The 16,596-nt window shown below is 43.3% G+C and overlaps 1 protein-coding gene across 1 annotated transcript; it reads left to right on the top strand.

The window, feature by feature from the left end:
* Positions 1-2,087: 2,087 nt before the first annotated feature.
* On the top strand, positions 2,088-16,193 carry Slamf7 (SLAM family member 7). The gene is made up of 7 exons (XM_050143102.1): positions 2,088-2,196; positions 9,287-9,604; positions 10,514-10,786; positions 10,995-11,111; positions 12,823-12,926; positions 14,041-14,103; positions 15,033-16,193. Exons 1-7 carry the CDS (start codon positions 2,142-2,144, stop codon positions 15,102-15,104), a joined length of 1,002 nt encoding a protein of 333 aa, XP_049999059.1. The 5' UTR covers positions 2,088-2,141; the 3' UTR covers positions 15,105-16,193.
* The last annotated feature ends 403 nt before the right edge of the window (positions 16,194-16,596 follow it).

Here is a 16,596-nt window from a genome sequence, read left to right as displayed (position 1 = left end):
CACAAAAGTACAAAAAACAAAAACAACATAGCTCAGTGCTCTGAGGAAGGCAGAGGAGGTAGGAGATTGTGGCGGTTGCTGAAGGATGAGAAAGAGGCAAAATGCCCACAAAAGCAGGAGTCTGAAGCCTGGTGCTGCATGTCACAGTGCCACTGTCACGCTCCTCCGAAGCTGGGCGGCGAGGGACAGAAGTGAGCCAAGTTCACATTCTAGGACACACCTGGACTCGTGCTTCCATTTTCTGGCTCAGGCTTCTCCTTGCTCTTCCCCCCACAGTGCTACTCTCGGGGATTTTCTCCTGCCTTCTGGTTTTATATCAAATTATACCAGAATTCTATCAAGCATCACTCCTACCCACTGGTCCTTCAAGGACGCTTGCGTGCAGTCTCCACCCGTCCCTCCATCACACCTGCCTTCTTGTTTTCCTGCCATCTCCCCATTTGTATCTTGAAGGTGTAGCTCTTGTAAACTAGAGACTTCAGCCTTGAGTTTTTCTTATCTGTTTTAATAGTCTTTCCTTTAATTAAATGTTTTGTCTGTTTATACTTAGTGCAAGTTAGGTTGCTGGTTGGAATTTGTTTTAAATAAGACTTTTTTAAAACAAGAATATTCTTTTGGTTAAAAGAGACTTTTCTTCGGATTTACTTTTAATGTTATTCATGCATATGTGTATGTCTCTGTATGTGAGCATGTCATGTGTGCAAGTGCTCTCTGAGGCCAGAGGAAGATGTCAGATCCCCTGAGTCTCCCTATGTCAATCCGGGGACTCAGATCCTCTGGAAGAGTAGCAAGCGCTGCTAACCACTAAGCCATCTCTCCAGCTCCAAAAGAAGTCTTTGGTATTGTTGTCATAAGACCTACACTATAATTTCTCAGCTGTAGAATAGGATTTGTAGTAGAATTCCATTCATAGGGTTTACATGAAGAATAAAAAAGACAATGTGTGTACTCTTCTGTTGAAATAAGAGCGGCGGGGCTGCATCCCCGGCACCCGGCCGCCCGCATGGCTAGCTTATACCCAGAAATAATTACACGGAAACTGTATTCTTTCAAACACTGCCTGGCCCGTCCAGTTTCTTATTGGCTAGCTCTTACATATTGTTCTAACCCATTTCTAATATTCTGTGTAGCCCATGAGTTGGCTTACCAGAGAGGATCTTAACCTGCGTCTGTCTGGAGTGGGAGCAACATGGCGACTCCTCTACTAAGCTTCCTTTTCCCAGAATTCTCTTCTGTCTACTCCGCCTACCTAATTTTCTGTCCTATGAGGGCCGAGGCAGTTTCTTTATTATTACAAGACCCACCTCCATCACTCTTCGCACAGCAACTGGCATTTAGAAAGGCTTATTAAATTTACTATTCGCTCCCTCCTGTCCTCCCTGCCCCCATCTAACTGATTTCCTGTTTCTGAGTCTCTTAGGAGAAACCGGTAACATCTGTCATCTACTAGCGCACGTGAAGGAACCTGACCCACAGACCCCAAAGCTGCAGGATCTCCACAACGCAGGGCAATAGTAGAATAACCAAGAGGAGGTTCCAGTGAGGGCCCGGCACTAATAGTGTAACAGAAACCAGAGACTTCAAACCAGATCAATGAACAAACACTCGCAAGTAAAGATACATGGAAGGGTTTACTGTGTGACTCACTGTGTCACACTGTAGCTTCCGTGACGAGACTGTTTATTTTTCCTTCTCTTTCTTTTTTCTCTTTCTTTCTTTTTTCTCTTAAATTTTATTTTATTTTTTTTGGGGGGGTGCTGGTGGATTGCAAGGCCAGAGGATGATATGAAGGGACAGAGAAATGAATAGGATAGATGTGTATTGATGTGAAAAATTAAATAAAAAGAAAAAAATCCCCCCAAAGTAGTAACAGGCAAAGTTAAAAAAAAAAAAAAAAAAGGAATAGCATTTCTATTTAAAAATTCCTACAAAGCGTGTGATTCCTTACCTGTAACAGAAAATAAGACTCTTGTCAATCATTTTTTCCTTCCTTTTGGAAATCCTGTTACACGGTGACTTAGAAGATGACTCATTCTAACGTGACTCCTCCCACCTAATTTAAATCACAGCTAAAGGCTAGAGAAGTCTGCTGCCTTAGGGGGAATTCGGGTCCTCTGAGTGACTGACAACCTGAAGACGCTATGGCTGGTTTCTGCACATTCATCATCTTTACCTCTGTGCTCTGTCAGATCCCAGGTGAGTCTAACCCTCTCTTGTCCAGTCTCCTGACCTCCTCCTCCTGAGGTGTCATCCCAGGCATCTGAGTCCACTCTGGAGCCTCTGCCTCATTTGGCTTTGTGATTAGCCACTGGTATCTGGAAGAAGAAGAAAAGAAGCAGCTCTTGGAACTAAGTCCCTTCAGCCTACCCCAGGGAAGGAGAGACAGCAAGAATTGGGTTTTAGAGTCCTGTGTCCTGATCCAGCTCTGCCAGGAGTTAAATGGACAATGATCAAGTTACCCTGGGCTTCAGGGTTTCTCTCTTTTAGGGTCTCTCTCTTTTAGCTTTCTCTCCTTTTGAGAACAACGTTAGAAGTAAAGTTATACAGTTGTGTATTCATTCATAAATGTATTTTAATTAATACATGTCTAAATAGATTTAATGATGGTGCATAAGAATGAGATCAATCAATGGAAACAACCATTTGAATTTGTTCTCTCTTAACCCAATCTGCCTCTACTTAGAAAATTAATTAATTATAGGTACTCTATGTTCACTCACGTGAAGGACTGGGTGACTGCATGACCCTGTCGTAGGTATGATGATAATGAAAGATTTTACTATACCCAGTGTTCTCTGACACATGGGGTACCACCATGAGGGTCTCTCTCTCTCTCTCTCTCTCTCTCTCTCTCTCTCTCTCTCTCTCTCTCTCTCTCCTCTATAGCTGTCATATCTGTACACAATAAACCTTCCTAAAATAACTCTCAAGCCACACAGGGTTTTCAATCCTTTCCTTCTCATACCAGACCAAACCAAGTGACTCAAATCTACAGTCTGTCACGCCTCCTTGAATTCATCAAACCTTACATTGCTAGGAAACACCTGGCCCTAAGTAGGTTGCCCTAAAAACAGACTTGTTTCTAAAATACTACCTGAACGGAAATGGTGATCAGAACTAAAATTTAAAGATGAGGTGGGGGAGGGCATGCCAGGGCTTTGAAAAGCCCAGGTGCTCACCTGAAACATCTGTAGTGCTGTAGGTATGTAACCTGAGTCTCCTGCTATTCTACTCCAGTAGGCTGTGGGAAGTCTGGGGTTACATCTCCAGTGGCTGAAAAGAGTCAGAGATTGCCCTAGAACCCCCAAAGGACAGAGCAGTGGAAGCAGTACAGACCCTGGATGCAAGTTTCCTAGTTTAACTTTGTACTGGATTGCTGTGAACGAGCATCTTTGTACTTTGAACTTTGCTTTTCTGTGTATAACAGATAAATAAAAGCAAATTGATTCAGGAATAGTGGCCATTTAAGTTCCTGATACCCCAAGGTACTTTGGGGGGCATCTCCTTACAAACCTATAAGACAGGGACTTAAAGATAAGGAAACAGACTGGGAGAGGTCGAGTTTCTTAGGCAAGATCACGCCTTGATTACAAGGGAAAGGAGGAAAGGAGTGTCCACAGCTGGCGCTGTCTCCCACACACCAAGCGCTGACCAACAGCTTCAGATGCCAACCTGACCCTGGAAAGGTGTTCAGGAAAAATGCATTTGGACTGAGTCCCCCTCAGCAAGAGCCAGATGTCATTTCTTCCTTCCCCAGGTACAGGAGCCCAAGTCAGGGACTGGCAAGACGGTCAACAAATAGGTCGCACTGTTTGGGGGGCGTGGTAATACCAATGGGATGCCACTCTGGACGACTTGACCCGGAGCGGCGAGGCTAGCTCTCGCAGCCTTTCTGTTCTCACCAGGGTAAGGGGGGCAGCAGTCTGTTCCTTTGAGTATTTCATAATGGTCGAGTAATACAATGGCTTTAAGGAAAACAAAGATGAGAGGGGGTATGGGGGACCGCTGCAAAGAACCAGAAAAAAAAAAAAAGACAGAGAAGAGAGCGGGAGACAAACAAGAGGCAAAGAAGCAAATGAGGCAGCCTGGATGTGTCCGTCAAGGGGTGTGAGGGACTGGAAAGTTTGTGAGTTCTGTTGTGTGTATACCCCCATGGTATTGATTTACAATGCAATTTTCAGGGGACGTTAGAAAAGAAGTTATCTAAAGGGCCACTCATTTCAAACCACTTTGTTATGGGAGCAGTGTTTTTCACTTATGAACAGAAACATGTAAGCGAGTCTACCTTTGGTTGTAGCCTCCCTGGCCGTGAGGAAACCCCAAAGCTTTGGCTCTCTGTTCTTTGCCCCTCTCTCTAAGGTTCAAAGAAAGATGGAGATTTTTGAGACTCCAGCTGTAGCAAGAGGTACAGGGGAAAATCTTGCCTTTAGCGCCTTGGTTCGTGGCCTCCCACATTATCCTGAGTCTAGTCTCCCTGTCTGGGAAATAGAATGGAATCAGACTAATTATTACCCCCTGAAGATTCCTCCCAGGTCTGAGATGTTCTGTCCTTGACTTCCATGAGGAGGACTGTCCAGTGTGGTGGTGTCTGTGGCATTGTCAAGGGCTGGGCTGACAGGCAGTTGGAGCTTTGCCAGGCCCCTCCCCTGTGTTTTCCTCCTGGGCTGCCTGCCCTCCTGGGGCTGGGGCTGCTTCTTGCTGCTCCAGTTCACTGTTCTTTTGACCCTTTCCGGGGGAATGTCACAAGAGAGAGAAGTGAAAATATGAAAGGGCGCGACACGAGGGTGGAGATGTTGTCTCATTCTGCTCCAAAGTGTCTCTCAGAGATGATGATGTTCCTGACACAAAGACAAAGAGGTGGAAACGGACAGCCTCCTGGTCCAGCGCCTTCCGCCTCTCTGTACTGGCTGCCAGGGAGATTTGCAGTGGTGACTGAACCTTTGTCTTACTACGAAGTCACCCACTGCTGTTTTGTGAACTATTTTCTTGAATGCCTCAGACATGAAACTTGAAAAATGGAAAGCCTTCTCAAAGAGCCTTCTGCTCTTGGCGCCTCCCACCAATGCCCTTGGCTCCTCCCACCAATGCCCTTGGCTCCTCCCACCATGCTGTCACCTGTTCTTGTTCTGTATTTGTCAAAATACTTTCAGATCCACATTCACTCTCCCCAAATTCCTAGGACTTGAAGGTGTTTTTCCCTCAGAGAACTGAAACTCAAAATAGTAAATGTTAAAAGGGGGGGGCTCTGAGATGGATGATCTCTACCCCTCCCTCTCTCTCTCTCAAATTGGGGTTCATCAAACTTGGGCCTCATGTGCATCTGCCAAGGACTCTAACACTGAGCTACATCCCTGTCATTTTTGTGGTCTTGGAAAAGTCGCTCAGCCCTGGTATCCTCATTTATGAAACGGAATGTTTTCACTCTTTATCTCCTGAGCTTGTTCTGAAGATCAACAAAGGCAAGTTCATCAGACTGTCTTACATACACCAAGTGTTTGTCTCTAGAATTATGACTGTGGAGGAGCTGGAATGGGTCTTGGGTCCCTTGACTTCCACTGAAGACAGAGATCCCTTTTTCATTCTGCAGTGTGCTGGTAGGAAGAGAAGGCATCATATCCTTCTCTGGGCACGGTGATGCCACAACACGGTAATCTGGGACATAACACCTGTAGACTGGTCATTGGGTAATTCACACACACAAAAATGAAGTGTCCAGTCACCACAGCATATGTCTCCCTACATGCACATATGATGTACATATGGTGCATGTGTGTGTGGGTGCGCATGTGAGTGTACACACACACACACACACACACACACACAACTGAGGATCAGGAAAGAGAAGAGGCCTGGATACTTGTTGATTGACAGCAAGTGGGTTTTGTATTTTCCATAGCCTTATAACATTATCTTGGCCTTAGAGCTAAAGCCCCAGGCTTCTCTCAGGTCATGTGATAACTCTAAGGAAATCACTGGGCCAGAGGAGAATATCACTGAAGCTGAGCGCCATCAGACTTACCCAAACCACTTGGCTGCTGTGAAATCAGAGGTCAAGGGAGCACAGAGGAAGCAGGTCACACCATTCCCTGCGGACAGGTGGGAGAATGGTATCTGAGGGAGGTAGGTGAGTCTCGTGGGATCCAGATCTTTAGGAAGGAATTGGTAGTCATACATTCTCTAGCAAACACATCCCGTCTGTAGCCACTGGGCTTCATAGAGCCCAAGAAATCCAGGAATGTGGCCCAGCACGAAATTGGAAACATACTTACAACACTATGGGATGCTTCTAGTAACTCTATTGCGCAGTTCTCAAGGGCAAAATTTTCAGATGACTGTCATGTCGCGATGTCAAAAGGTTGAGCAGTCTTGTGAGTCCAGACTCCAGGTCAGGCTAAACACCCCCACGGAATCCCCACAGCAATCATTACTTCCCTTCTCATAGCACGTGCTGTTGCTTAACTGCTGATTTCTCGCAATTTTGAGAGCGCAAGGATCATGACCATCTTGCTCAAGCCCTCAGTTCTCTCTTTAGCTCCTAAAAAGATAAAGCATACCAAACACAGTCTGCTTAAATTTGAGCAAACTGTAGCGCCATGCCTGGAAGTGATGAAGATGACGCCAAAGTTTCATCTCAACTTTGAGCATTTTTAAAAAATGTCTCTGGTTTCTAGATCCCATTTCTCAGTCACTGGGATAATAAAACCAAACTGGCTAGAATTTCCCAACACTGTTTTTTGTTCGTTAACCCATTATTTAGGAAATGGCAGGGAACTGCTTCCTTCAGTTAACTTTCTTTTCCATCCTGAAGATACACTTAAGATAGAACAGTAATCTGGGTATGGCTGCACTTAGGGGGTGGAGGCAGGAAGATTAAGAGGGCAAGACTCTGGAGCTCAGGGGCTAAGAGCAATTTGCTGCTCTTGCAGAGAACTTGGGGTTGATTCCCACACTCACATGGTGGCTCACAACCACCTGTAACTCCATTTCCAGGGGGTGTCTGTCCTCTTCTGACTTTGACAGGTACCAGGCACACACATGGTATACATACCTACACATTGACAAAATACTGATACACATAAAGTCAAATTTAAAAACCTAAAAAATACTTTTTATTTAAAAAGTGTTCAAGGTCATTCTCCCTTAGTTCCATAGCAGTTTGAAGCCAACTTTGGAAAAAGAAAAAGGAAAGGAAAAATAAGAAGAGGCAGGAGAGAGGAGGAAGAGAATGGATGGTGGTGTTCCATGGAGCACTCTGCCGCATGTCATCCTCCACTTCCTTCTTAACAAAGGACAGCGAATTTCAAATTTTCCTCACCCTTGCTCCACGTTACTCATATCTGGTGACATTTACCCTGAGAAAGTTGACACCTACTGTGAGGGAGTAAAAAGAGGGCTTCCTCCTGGCTGAAGCACACACGCACGTACTAACATACTAAAGCCATAGTCTCAGTTTGCCCCTTAAACACTTTGCTATGGTTTAGATGTGATCTGTCACACCCATGAGTTTGAGACTAAAAGCACTGTGGTGAAGTAGAGGTGATAAAACCTCTAAGAGCTAAGGCCTAGCAGAGGCTGTTAGGTGACGAGGGTACCATTATTCTGAGACAGAATTGCTTCCACTTTCTTGGAGTAAGTTAACTGTGCTGAGAGCAGATTTGTTGTGGTGAGGCCCATCTGTTCTTGGCCTCTTCTGCACAGGGGTGATTTCCCTTCTGTTTCTCTGCCGTCTTGTGACCCAACCAAGAGAACCTTCACCAAAGGCTTCACATATGATATTGCACACGCTCAGATTTTCAACCTCCCAAACTGTAAGTTACTTTTTCTTTATAAAGTATCCACCTTCAAGCATGTTGTTATTCCTTCAGAAAAGGACAGATACATACCATAAAAGGGAGTGAGTAATGCAAGTCCCCCAAAACCAATGTGAAAATGAAATTACTTGAAGGTCCAGGAATTTGACCCACTTGGAGGGCAAGTGATACCCAATCTTCACCTGAGTTCAAAATATTTACCCTTTCTGTCTCTGACGTTGAAATGTAAGAATGAAGGTATCAATTGGTCAAATAAATCAGAGTACATTTGATTTTGTCTGTAACTTTTACTGGGACTATTTTTCCATCCTTTGAGATAGTTAAAGTCTAAAACCATCCCCGCCTTTGTATTATAAGAGTAGGGAACTTTTTGAAAACTCAAGTTTAACTAGATAATTTGACAAGATTGCAGGGATGCAAAGTATATGTACACTGACTAAGAAGTTATAGGAAAAAATGTTTGAAAATGGAAATTTTTTCCAGGAAGAAAAACCAGTACTTTTGAAGGTTCCCCAGACCTGTACTTAAGGGAGTAAATTCTGTTCTGTCTGACGAAAGTAAAAATCTTCCTCCTCGAAGAACTTTAACAGCTAAAGAAAGTTCATGGTACATGCTTTAAATTTCTTGTCTCAGTGCCTTTGCTAGCCCCAGATTTTGTCCCTTAAACTTTTACAGACAGTTACCCCCTTCACCATCACTGTAAATGCTTACTTAGTTGGTGACTTCTGAAAGTTCCACCGAGAGTCATTCTTTCATATGGAGTCACATAACTAGTGATGAGTGCTTCAGAGTCAGGCTCTACCAGGTGAGCTAAGACTGTGTCAGTCAAAGCAACAAAATTCTTGTGGAATGAAAACCCTACAGCAATTTTTAGCATGTGAGGTGAGCGTCTTAATGCTCCCCAACACTTAGACTCACCCCTTTTCTTCTTCCCACACAAACATATTATGTAAGTATAGAAGCTTTTTGTGGGGATGACCTTGAGTCTACTAATGCATCTCAAACTGGGAAGAGAGGTCATCCTTACACGTGTCCACTATTGCTGTCCCTACAAACATCTAGCTCTCCTCCCATTACCATGGTGATGCTTGTGAACCAGTGATTCTGGTGTGGGCAGCCTATCTCATCAGCTTCATGGTAAACATCTCTGGAGTAATCTGGTTTTCCTAAGAGACCCAGATAGAAACTTCTTTAGTTGTCTCTCCTCACCTCCCCCAACAACAGGAACCTGTGGAGGATGGAGCTGGGCTTTCAAGTTTACCACAATTTGGATTACTCCGCTGGGGGTCTCTGAGAATGTGGTGTGATGGTGGAAGGTGTCCTTGCAGGCAGAAGGGTCTGTTCTCAATGCCACCTCAATGTGGATGAGGTTCTGTTTCTATTGAACTTGAAGATATGTCACAGGATCTTCCAAAGACTCAAAGGTTGTGGTAACTTGTGACAAGAGCTTATGTTATCGTTTTCTGTGTCTGCAGTGACAGCAAAAACTTCTGGAACTCTGAAGGAGATGGTTGGTGCCCTTGGTGGATCTGTGACCTTCAGTCTGAATTTCACAGGAAAACAGGTTGACACTATTGTATGGACCTTCAAGACACTTTCTTTTGCCATCATAGTTAAGGACAAAGTCATAGTGACTCAAAATCATAACAAAGAAAGGATAGTCTTCCCAGATGGAAGCTACTCCATGACACTTAGCCAGTTGAAGAAGAATGACTCAGGTGTCTACCGGGCAGAGATTCACAGTACATCTCTTGAGTCTCCCTTCACCCAGGAATATGTGCTGTATGTCTATGGTAAGTAGGCTTGGTTCTAATGGTGGATGGTAGGCATACGGATGTAGTGAGCATCCTGATACAGTGGATGTTCAAGTCAAGTTTGGATAATCACACAGCAAGGATCAGGGAGCAGAGGACTCCTGCGCTGGCCTGGGTAACAGTAAGAGAAAGGCAGAGAGGGAGAGAGGAAAGAGAAACCACTCAGGAAGTTAAACTTGCAAACCAGTCAGCTCTCTACCAGAAGAGTTACTTGTCCTGTTCACTGAACTACAGTACAGAGATACCAGGAGAAGAGACCCAAGACTAGCTTGCAGGAGCTAGGCAATGCACCTTGAGCCAGGCTTATATTCCATTGAGATACTGTGGAAGGCAACAGAAATGAGTTAATCTGCAGACAATCTAGCTGGGGAAAGGATGAAGAGAAAAAAGGTATTTGAACAGAAATATTTAATGGACCAAACTCTAGGATAGATAAGCTGTTGCAGATATTCTAAGCATAAAGGAGTAGGCACAAGTTAGTGAGAAGTGTTACTATGTTATTATTATACTCCCTAAGAGGATAAAGGAAAGTGTGTTCAAGGAAGTCCAAGGACAAGCAATGAAAAGCCTCTGTCTAAAGACTGGGTAGTATTTAATAAATACAACTAAGGTCAGTGTTTGCCCTGCATCTAGGGCAATGTCACTGCATTGTTGTTTTATGATTATCTCTGCTAGAATAGTTGCTATTGTTATTCTTGCTATATAGGTAGAGCCAAGCAGACTTAAGTGGTCTCTTTCCCAGATAAGAATAAGACATTCTGTTCTGAATTGTTAGTTGCTTGCCCTTCTTGAATTTACCAGCAAGAATCAGGTCCAAGGTAAAGAAGGGTAACTCAGAGAAGGTTGAGCTCAGGACTAACATCCATCCTCTGTTGTGCTCTTTTACAGAGTATCTGTCAAGGCCCAAAGTCACCTTGAATGGACTAGACAACATGAATGGCACCTGCACAACCAACCTGACATGCTCCATGGACAAGGGAGGAGAGAATGTGACCTACAGCTGGAAAGCCATTGGGCATGGAGTCAATGAATCTCATGATGGTGCCGTCCTCCCCATCTCCTGGAGATTGGGAGAAAAAGACAAGACTTTAATTTGCATGGCCAGGAATCCCGTCAGCCAAAGTTTCTCGATCCCCACCCATGTCCAGGATCTCTGTGGAGGTAACAGTCTCCTCTCTCCAGGAGCCTCTGGTTGGAGAAATGTTATCTTCTTTAGCTCCCAGTTTCTATAGAAATAGGCTCCATGTCAACTAAAGGCCTCTGGGAAAGTAGCAGGTTGGGAGGAATGTGGAAGTTATGTCCTTTTGCCTAGCTGACTTTACCACACACATCCACCCTCCTCATGCCTCTCTTTATTTTCTCTTTAAAGATGCGTCCAAGGACCTAAATTCATCTAGCATCATCCTATATATCCTGCCAGTGTTAATTGTACTTGGTATCTTGCTGGTGATTATTCCTGTTGCTATGCATACAGAGAAAGGAAAAGGTAAAGCATTTATGGTTTTTCGCTTCATATATGTTCTCCTTTTCATTCCTCATGCAATGCATTAATCTGTGTGCAAGATTTAGTGTTGAAGATATAAAACCAGGAGGTCATGGTCTCTTCCCTTAAGAAATGCACAGTCAATGGCTAGACAAAGAGAGCTCATTCAGTAAAGTGCTTGCCATTCAAGTGTGAGGACCTGAATTCAAACCCCAGAACTCATATTTAAAAAAAAATCCAGATGCGGCAGCATGTACTTGTAATCCCAACACTGGGGAGGTGGAGATAGGTTGTTCCCTGGGGCTTATACTGGTCAACTAGCCTAGTCTAACATGTTAGTCCCAAGCCAGTGAGAGATTCTATCTCATAAAACAGGGTAGACAACACCTGAAGAATAACACCCAAAGTTGATCTCTGCCCTTCCCACACATGCACATGTACTCACACATGCACCTATTCACACATGAATATGAACACACACACACACACAGAAAGAGAAGTGCATGCCATAGTTGTAAGCCTTAGCTCCAAAGTAGAGAATGTAGTCCTTGCCTTCTCTCTTGAGGACAGAGTCTCTTTCTAGTGCCTACACCTATCCTGCCTTCAGAAGGATGTAGCCCTTCTGATAATACAGGTCATACATTGTTGATTCTTGTAACAGGAGGGCCTGCTTGTTGTTGGGGTTTCTCTCCTGCCCAGTTCCCACAGTCGTTTAGCCCCAAAGAAAATCACACAGAGGTCTCCATAAGATTACAATTAGCGCATGCTTCTTATTAGCTCTTGTAGCTTATATTAACCCATTATTCTTATCTATGTTACCCACATGGCTCAGTACCTTTTTCAGCAAGGCAGGTCACATTCTGCTTCTTCGGTGGTCTGGGCAGGAGTGCAGAAAGAGCTTCCTTCTTCCCAGAATACTCCTGTTCTCATTGCCTCGCCTCTACTTTCTGTCTGGTTGCCCCACCTATACCTCCTGCCTGGTGACTGATCAATCAGCATTTATTTAAAACATAATTGACAAATAAAATCTCTTCTCCAAAGTAACATACCTTTTGACTTCAATTTTGAAGTCAAATTCTTTTCAAAATAATGATCTTAGAGTAATTTAGCAGCATTTATATTCAAATGTGTTTTAGCAGCTTTTGTTCCTTCCTCAGCCATCCTATCCTTATCCCTGTCAGAGTCCCCAACCAGATTGTCTTCCATACTCAATCAGCATCAAGATTCCTCTTTCCCCTTCACCTCAGGCTAGGCACATTCCTCTTGGACAAACCTTTCTTTGTCTCTCTACATTGTACTCCATCCTATATCCCAAAACCTTTATTTGTTTCCCATCTTCCTACCAGCACTATCCATGGTGGGGCAAGAGGAGAGTGTGGAGGAAAAGTTGCAGCAATAGTTGAGTACAAATGCAGACTTTGAGATAGTCCTTGAGATATTCTTTGAGAACTCCTCTGTAAGAGGTATTCTGGGAATGTTGCTGACCCCCTCTGCTTCTCACTGTAGCCACCTTGATTTGAAGATTTGGAAGTGGAGTAACAAGTGGATAATTCATCCTGATTTATCCAGAATCTTCTCCAGTTTAATATTGAAAGTTTTCTGCCCTATAAAGTGTTTCCATTTCAGAGTGACTAGAAAACTAGATGAGTAGATCATCCAAGTTTTGTGGGCCAGGGGATATTGGCAGTCTTTGATTCTCTAAACCTGGTTTCAGTTTCCAAGGAGGACATGGAGAAAGTGGACATCCACCAGGAAAAGCCAAACTTTTGTCCCCACTTGGAAGAGAATCCAGAATATGACACAATCCCTTACATGAACGTGAGTCCCTTTCCATTTTCTTTTCTGTAATCAGATCTATCCCTCCAAGGCTTTCCTTAGTTCACTTGAGACTACCCTCTGCAAGATTGAGTAGCATAAGAAAAGGAAGGGGATTAAGATATACAGTCTTTGACTTCAGTCAGTCTGCCTCCCCCACACCTTAACTCATAGCCATGAAGAAGTTGGTGAACTTTAGAACCCTTGATTCTTCTCCACACCTGTACCACTCATGTGAGCAGTTCCATGAGTCACCTCTTCCTTTTTACAGTTAATGATGGTGGTCTTTGCTTCCTCACAGAAGGTTGGAAGCTGGTCTGCTTTGTAGCCTACTCAACTTACTAAGTCAAAATTTATCACCTCTTCCTCTTCTCTTGCTCAGGTTACACCCACAGAAACTATAAGGCTGCCCTACATGGTCAGGAAATAAGCTTAAACTCACCCAGGACATTTTTTCCTTTCTAATCAAGAGTCTTTGTTCTTGGTATTGCTTTATTTTGGCTCATTGGACATCCTTACTGTTTCACCAAGAGACCTTGAATTACTGGATCAGTCCATTTTTAACACTGACACTATAACTTCATGTTAGCCTTTAGCCACCTTAGGAGACTCATAGTTCATGAGATATATCTCAACATATTTTGAAATCCATTTAACATATTTTGAAATCCATTGAAACATAATACAGAAAATGTGATAAAAATGAATAAAATATGAATAAAAAAAACAATGATTGTCTTTTAAACTGATTAATAGGCATTGTTAAGCAGTTACTAACAAGAGAACTTCTCTGCCTATCCCAGAACCTTTTTTTTTTCTTCTCTGTGGTCTCTTACATATACTTTGCTTTCTTACCCTTGGGGCTGGAGAGATGATGGCTCAGTTGTTAAGAGTACTGACTGCTCTTCCAGAGGACCTGGGTTCAATTCCTAGCACCCACATGGCGGCTAACAACTGTCTGTAACTCTAAGATATGACACCCTCACACAGAGATACGTGCAGATAAAATACCAATGTACATACTTTGCTTTCTTTGTATTGTGGGTCTCCATGTTCTTGTCTGTGTGACTCAGAAGTTAGGTGATAATTATATTTTTTGTTGTTGGTTTATTAATAGGAAACAAATACAGAAGAGGTAGCAGCAAACACACTTTATTCCACTGTGCAGATTCCCAAAGTGGTAAGAACCTTTATTGCTCACTCTCATCCTAACTGCCAATCCCTTTTCTGTGGCTCATGTTCAGATTTACATTTCATAGGGATTCTCAGTTCCTGCTGTTAAAACAGACCCCTGCCAGTTTCTCATGTCTGCCTGTGGTGGGGAGTCCTGCTTGTGACACCAGACATGTTGAGGCCATTTAGCTTTGAGCATGTATCTAGACAGGTTTCAGGGCTTTGTTTGAGGTTACCCAAAAATGTAGGAAATAGATGAAAACTGTTTTATTGGAACAAACAAAGTAGGAAGGGGATTCCAGATTGGATTGACATAGAAAAGCAGAAGGGTTCTGTCTAGAGTCATAGAGAGGGGAAGGGCCATCTACAGCTTGTGCTGTGCACAGGAAGAGAGGGAGGGGTCATGGGTAAAGACTCTGGAGTAGCATGTAACTGGAGGAGGGAGATTTTCTTGCTCTGGTTATATTACATCTACTTTGCACCCTCCCTGCCAAACCCCAAATGTGGTAAGATGCATAGCTTATCCCTTCATCACCTGTGATTTGAAGAGACAGGGGTACCTTTTTGTCTGTTTTTCCTTCTTGTCCAAAAGAATTGAAAAGACAAGGATATTGAAGATGGTTTTCTTAGTGGCAGAAATGCTTGTGAATTTATTATAAGATTACTCAGTTTGTTAAGCATGGAGAAAGATAAATATATTTCCCTCAAGAATAATCTCTCTCAGCTAAAAGTAAACATAAGGACTGTATGTGAAGCAGCTATAGGTTGGGTACCTAGAGGGTTGAAGGGGAAGGGAGAGGTAGGGAGGCAGCAGAGAAAAATGTAGAGCTCAATAAAAATAAATTTTAAAAAAGAATGTCTGGGATGACAGGTCTTCTATGAGAGTGCTTGGGCTCTGCTCATGTCCAGTGTTCTTCTTCCCATGTCTACCCACAGGTGAAGAGTCCCAGCTCCCTGCTTGCAATGCCACCTACGTCAAGGCCGTTAAGTTTTGAAAATATTATCTAGGCAGCAGTACTCTATCTTCTAAGTCCAGCTAAACATGAAGAATTCACCATTCTCGGCAGAAATGGAAACTTCTATCGCAGATTGAATGTAAATGCCTCCCCATGCATTTGCATACAGGCGGTGAAAGCCAGAGTTAAGGAGTTTCAAAGAACAATGACTCTTGGGGATTGGCATAGAGCCCATTCCTATTTCATTTAGTGGAGAAATTTGTTTCTAGACACCACAACACCAATGCTGTGACACAGCCATACTCCCTTTGTTCGTATTTATAGTAAGAAATCAAAGCAAAGAAAAGAAGCAGGAAGATGAAGAAAATATGCAGTTTGATAAACAGCATGAATGCATTTAAAGTTGTTGGGAAATTGGGTATGCACAAAGAAGCTGCAATGGTTAAAGAGAAGGGCTGCATTGAAGAGTAACCCCAGACTTTGCACTAGGACAGTAGAAAAGAAGCACTGAGAGCAAGGCCCTATCTATCAAGATCTCCAACTGAAAAGCCCATTTGAAAAGATTTCATTTAAAAGGAAGAGTGTTTGAACACAGAGCATCCTACTTCAGTACATTAGACTGAAAATGCGTTTCTCCGGATTCACCTGCGCGGGTTCTCAGAGCCTGCGGAAGCCCTGACTCAAGGGGTTGTGGCTCTACCCTGGACTATCTGCAGAATTTGGCAATGTCCATATGCTGGTGCTTTTGCTTACAGGCAGAATGTAGAAGCTAGGAGCCACTGAGGCTTGCTCTGAGTATATATCAAGGTTGGTCTTTCTGAGTGGAACTACCAAGCAACCTTGCATGAAACTATGAAGGCAAAGCCTAGGTTGCAGTATAGACTCCAAGATACTGGAGCTGCCAGGAACATGAAGCATCTGCTGAGAAAACTTCAGGTACTGAATATACCCAAGAAAGAGATAATGTGTGCTTTTGTTAGAATAAAAAGTCCTCCCCAAATCAACTGGAGCATACATGATGCCACAGCGTACCCAGGATGCCAGATACAGAGCTTCAGGATTTATGTTTCCCTGCTGGGTTTGACCTAGCTTTGGTCTGTTCTTTCTTTGCTGTGCCTAATACCTCCCTTTTGGAATGATGGAATGTGAATGTTTCCTCTTCCATTGTACATTGTAAGTATGTAAGATTTTTTTTAATATCTTATAGGGGCTTACAGCTAAGAGTTTGCCTTGCATCTTATAAAAGACATTGGCATTGAACTGTTATAACCAGGGACTCTTAAAGTTCGATGGAATACATTTTGCACTGTATGATGACCGTGAGCTTATGTGAGCCAAGGTGTGACTGTTATAGATTGAGTCTAAAGCATGTTCCACAGGCTCATGTGTTTGAATACTTGGTGTTCAATTTGGACAATTGATGGTGTTAGTTAGGGATACTGTAGAACCTACAGAAGACAAGGCCTGCCTGGAGATGGTACATCCGCAGGAGGAAGACCTTGAAGGTGATATTCACTTTTGGCTTTGGGCAGAGCCTTCTGCTT

Source organism: Alexandromys fortis, unplaced genomic scaffold, assembly GCF_014885135.2.
Source record: "Alexandromys fortis isolate MF-2015 unplaced genomic scaffold, M_Fortis_MF-2015_v1.1 scaffold_51, whole genome shotgun sequence".
NCBI classification, from domain to species: domain Eukaryota; kingdom Metazoa; phylum Chordata; class Mammalia; order Rodentia; family Cricetidae; genus Alexandromys; species Alexandromys fortis.
This window is presented reverse-complemented; position numbering and strand designations above follow the sequence as displayed.

What these genes read in the sequence shown, in the direction of transcription:
- Slamf7 (XM_050143102.1), top strand. Translation starts at nt 2,142, where the DNA reads ATGGCTGGTTTCTGCACATTCATCATCTTTACCTCTGTGCTCTGTCAG. An exon ending in ATATGTGCTGTATGTCTATG is followed by an intron (nt 9,605 to 10,513) that starts GTAAGTAGGCTT and finishes GCTCTTTTACAG; the next exon opens with AGTATCTGTCAAGGCCCAAA. An exon ending in GCATACAGAGAAAGGAAAAG is followed by an intron (nt 11,112 to 12,822) that starts GTAAAGCATTTA and finishes ACCTGGTTTCAG; the next exon opens with TTTCCAAGGAGGACATGGAG.